Source organism: Micromesistius poutassou (genome assembly GCF_964030765.1).
Source record: "Micromesistius poutassou genome assembly, chromosome: 21".
In the NCBI taxonomy this organism is placed as follows: Eukaryota; Metazoa; Chordata; class Actinopteri; order Gadiformes; family Gadidae; genus Micromesistius; species Micromesistius poutassou.
Window position 1 is genome coordinate 638,838 of NC_140291.1, and position 5,000 is coordinate 643,837.

The 5,000-nt window shown below is 48.7% G+C and overlaps 1 protein-coding gene across 1 annotated transcript in view; it reads left to right on the top strand.

The window, feature by feature from the left end:
- Positions 1 to 5,000, top strand: part of dnah9 (dynein, axonemal, heavy chain 9) — a gene marked incomplete at its 3' end in the record, with an annotated part of 148,941 nt that overhangs the window by 10,098 nt on the left and 133,843 nt on the right. The window contains exons 12-14 of the mRNA XM_084485520.1: positions 3,204 to 3,330; positions 4,028 to 4,174; positions 4,766 to 4,874. Of these exons, the coding sequence (XP_084341646.1) occupies positions 3,204 to 3,330; positions 4,028 to 4,174; positions 4,766 to 4,874 (383 nt within the window). The remainder of the gene's footprint in view (positions 1 to 3,203; positions 3,331 to 4,027; positions 4,175 to 4,765; positions 4,875 to 5,000) is intronic.

Below are 5,000 nucleotides of genomic sequence, written 5' to 3' on the forward strand. Positions count from 1 at the left end.
ACGCACTGGACCGAGGCACTGAGTAAATATGGAGGAAGTAAACCGGAAAATAACATCAGAACGAGCTGGGGGAGAGAGAGAGAGAGAGAGAGAGAAAGAGAGAGATCCCCCCCCTCATCATTCAACATGGAGGGATCTAATGTGTACGCGGGCGTCGTGGTTCCCCGCGGCCTCGGGCCGGCCCTAATCCAACATTATTGTTTGTTGTTCTTCTAATGGCCTCACGTCCACGCAAGACGAATGCGCTGTCGGAGCGCATCACAACGCACACGTCTGTGGACTTCATTGTGGCCACAACAAGAAATTTCCTCAGAAAACGAGGCTTTAAAACGATAAGGGTCTTGGCGTCGGTATTATCTGAGAACAACTTATCATGTAATCATCGTCATTCTGTGGACGTTTCTAGCGTGGGATTTTTCAATACACAACCATAAATCACATAAAAAGCAAATCACCGCAACGATACATAACCATAGCCGAAACAAATCATCACCTTACCGCTCATCCATACCACACCGCCGTCCCCTTTCCTCCGACCAACAGAATCTCCGCTCCGCTCTCTTAATTGAGTGTGTTTGCGGTTTGCCAAGCGCGGGGACGGCAGGACGCGGTGAGCCCTCGCAGCTGCCCGCGGTGGTGACAGATGTGCTCATTAAGCCGCATCCTGGCCCCGTAGATTACCTCAGAAGACTCCCCGAGGCCCCGCGCCGCCCGCCTCCCTCTACTGTATGAGAGATGGCCCTGCGGACCGCCAGCCAGGGTCCAAATAACACAAGACAAAGTACCCAAGCAGGCCGAGCCTATTGGTTTAGTGAGAGGTGGTGGGGGGGGGTGTGTGTTGATTGGCGGTGTTTGGCGGTTGAATCGAGTTTCCGCTTCGGTGTAAGTGCGCGTTTTTTTTGCGTAATGGCGTGTGTGTGGAATATGTGTGTGCGTTTGAATTCGTCCTCGTGGGGGTGGACGCCGCACACACACACACACACACACACACACAAACGCAGACGCACACACAAACAGGCACACACCAAAACACAGAAAGATAATCTCCCGGGCCACGGCTCATTTCTCCCGCGTCACACGGTTGATATCACCGCTTCACACCCGCGCCCTGCCTCCCCTCCCTCCCCTCCTCCCTCCCTCCCTCCCTCCCTCCCCTCCCTTCCTCCCCCACCGTCTCCCCCCAGATCTTAATAGAATGATGAAGAACAGCAGCTGCCTGTCCTCAATTTACTCCCATCAAGAAATTACCCCCCCCCCCCCCCCCGCCCCCGCCCCCCTGACTCTCCTTGTTATGCTGTCATAATCAGAGGCCGACACGGCCCGTTCTACATATCCCAGTATTCCAGGAGCGACTCTGCAGACAAACATGCGCTGTGATTTACGACTCGGGGCCGCCGCGTTTGATTGCCTCTGCGTCCGATTGCCTCTGCGTCCGATGCGCGGCGGCGGCGGCGGCAGCGGTGCTGAGATGAAGCGCGTAGCTGAAATCCAATAAGTTTGGCCGCTCCTGGGGACCCTGACGCCATCGCCGTGCTGTCTGCGCGCGGAGAGAGCGTTCGCTTTTGCGTCGTTTTTTTATTTTTCACACGTGAATTCTCTTTATTTGCATAATGTACTTTGCGGGGCTGTTTGCCTTTGCACTGTTTTTTTTTCCGTGTGCTTGCCCTTGTTTCTGTGGCTGTTCTCGTGTCATTGGCTGGGATGACATGCAGGCCTTTGACAAGCAGTTGACGTAAAGAATTCTGAGGAGTGTGTCGGTTGACGCCGTGCCTTTTTACTCGGACGTGAGCAGTTTGGTGAGGACTTCTTTAGATCCAGAGTGAGAGGGTATTAAAGGGGTCCTATTGTACAAATACAACTTCCCCTGCCCTTGCACGGAATAAGGAGTTCATCAGGAATACCCGGAAACCTGCCGTGTCTCTCCGTAGTCCCGCCCTAAAGTCACTCCATATCGACGGATTTGTTTTGAGCCAACCGTGACGTAACGGTTCTCCTCAGTCGAGCATTTCCTGCTCAAAATGATCCATACCACACAGCGACTTCAGCCGCGAAGGGGGAACCAAAGCCGGAGCATTTCCACTACGGAATAATAAAATAGCTGAAATTGCTGTACTGTCTCCCGAAAGACGAATCAACAAGCAGAGAGGGGTCACAAGGGTCCCTAACCCCCACTGTATCTATAGAGATCGCTCTATAGATGATGATTGATCATGATGATGGACCCGCCTTGTTTCACTATACCAGCGGTTCCCAAACTTTTTTTCCTGCGCACCCCCTTCTACGTCCCAACCGGGTTGGCGCACCCCCAATCCCCACTTCAAAAAGAAGGAAAAAAAACTGCAACAAAAGCTTTGTTTTAATGCCATATAAAGACTCATGTTTAATCATGCGCAAATAACCAGAACACGCATGACAATAACAACATCAACAAATATTAAACAAATAGGACAGCCAAGGGACACGACTGACATTGTGTGCAAGATCTGCTCATGTATGATCCGCGCAATAGACGGGCAGACGACCGATCTACACGACCTCGCATGGCCTCGCAGAAGTTAATAGAAATGATGATAAACAAAATATCACAGAGCATAGAGGAGGATTGTGAAAGTTTACAATGTCTCATGTCAATTTACAATCTGCAAAATGTGTCTGCGTTGGCCGACTTACTTTTTTTAGTTAGGATATTGATGCTGCGCGCCTCCTATTTGCAACGGAATTTGTTTAAAATATAAAACCATTTAATTTAACACACACGCACTAAAACATATTTAGATATAAAGATATTTTCGTTTTTGAATAAATATTTGGAAACGATGGTGGCTCTCCATCGTGATGACATCGTCCATCGGCACAACCCTAATCATAACACAACGGTTATGGAAATTTGAACGACAGTACATTGAATTAAATTGCAATGAAGTTACAAACAATCCACAACATTAAAGAGAACAGGCTCCGAAACAGATAATATAAATAAAAACGAGGTAATATTATACCAGATCGCCACATTTTTCATCTCACGCACCCCCTGGTAGCAGCTTGCATACCCCTGGGGGTGCACGTACCACACGTTGGGAATCCCTGTACTATACAATCAAGAATCATTGCTTCAAAGATGTTTTAATGACACAAAAATACTCCACAATAGGTCCCCTTTAACGTGTGTGTGTGTGTGTGTGTGTGTGTACGTGCTGACCCAGGTACTCTGCAGAGCTGTATGAGGGCTGGGCTGATGGCGTGTCCGAGCTGTCCATGTACAACCTCAACCTGCCACTCATCAGCAGGGAGCCAACCACACGCAATATCACCGTCAACTTCAACCCCCAGGTCTGTGTGTGTGTGTGTGTGTGTGTGTGTGTGTGTGTGTGTGTGTGTGTGTGTGTGTGTGTGTGTGTGTGTGTGTGTGTGTGTGTGTGTGTGTGTGGTGGGGGTGTGTGGGGGGAGTGGGTGTGTGGAGGGTTGCATGTGCAGGGCTGTATGTGTATGTGTGTTTGTGTGCGTGTGTGCTTGCATGCACTTGTGTGTATGCGTATTTCTGTCTGTGTGCGAGTTTGTGTCTTAAAAATTACAATTAAATTAACTTTAGGGGGCTAGGATTACGGGGTCTCATAAATACGTGGCCTGTAAAGCCCTTTGAGACTGTCACTGGGATTAAGGGCTCTACAAACACTGGATGGTGTTGCTGCCACGAGTCACAAACCAGTTCCCAAGTGTGTACTTGACATTGGAGTTGAGCCGCTTTTTAGAGTTGAATTCCAAAGTCACCATGTCTGTGCGTCTTGCTAACTTGTTGATAGCTGAAGTGCCGTCAAATGCAAGGCCAGTGAAGCCCTTTGCGTCCGCACCTGGAGTGGGTTTCTACAACTAAGATGTCCTTGACTTGACTTTAGTCACGAACAAAACATGACAAACATGAAAAAAACCCTGAAAATGAAAAATGAAAAAAAGCCCTCACTGCGTCCCTCTTTCTTACGCTCTGTTTACCATCCGTCCGTCTGTCCGTCCCCACGGGTGTTCTCTGCAGCTGGTGTCGGTCCTGAGGGAGGTGAAGTACCTGGAGGCCACACAGATGGAGAGCATCCCTGAGACCGCAGTGCAGATCTACACCACCAGGGGGCAGCTGCAGCAGTACATCACCAACCTGGAGCTGGTCTCCAGGCACTACAACAAGGTTCCACGTTTTTTTTTTTTTCAACCTTTATTTAAACAGGAAGTCTCATTGACATCGGAATCTCCATTGAACAGGAGCCTTGAAACAATGACATGTACATAAATGATGTTAGACGAGATAAATACTGTTTAGAGGTCACCGATGCATCAACAGAAATATTCACAATATCGACAAGTTTTGCCGTTGCTGTTGTTTAAAATCTATCGGAATCAACTCTGCCTCCACAGAGCCTAGAAAGTATGACATTTAATAAGAGGTGTTAGAAAAAAACGCAGTCTGTGTTTAAAAATGAATCGGGATTCATTAACAGGGGGTGAACTTTGTCACATCGATTGTCCCCAAAAGGTCGCGGTTTCCAATCGTTGTGTTTGCTTCACCGCGTTTCCACGTCGATAATGCACAACAGTCGAATCACGCTACACCGTGTATATCTTTTTTCCCCATGTCAATATTGGCCCTGAATTCTCTGGCATAATAGCACAATCATCAGATTTGAATCTGGAGGCAAAACATAAAGGTGTTTATGTGTGTATGTGTGTGTGTGTGTGTGTGTGTGTTTGCGTGTGTGTGTTGCCACTCTGCTCTCTGCAGGTTATCTCCTCCCTGCTGGACGTGGAGTACCCGCTGCTCCAGGGCCAGTTGAAGGAGGTGGACGTCCAGCTGAAACGGGCAGAGGAGAGCCTGAACTGGAACAGCGAAGGTGGGCACGTCGTCCTCGCCTCTGATGAACAGATTAGAATTGACTAAATCGTCACACATCCCCCCACGGCTCTCTGTGGTTTAGAGTACGAAGTTCTTATTAGGAGATGGATCCATGTTTCCCTTT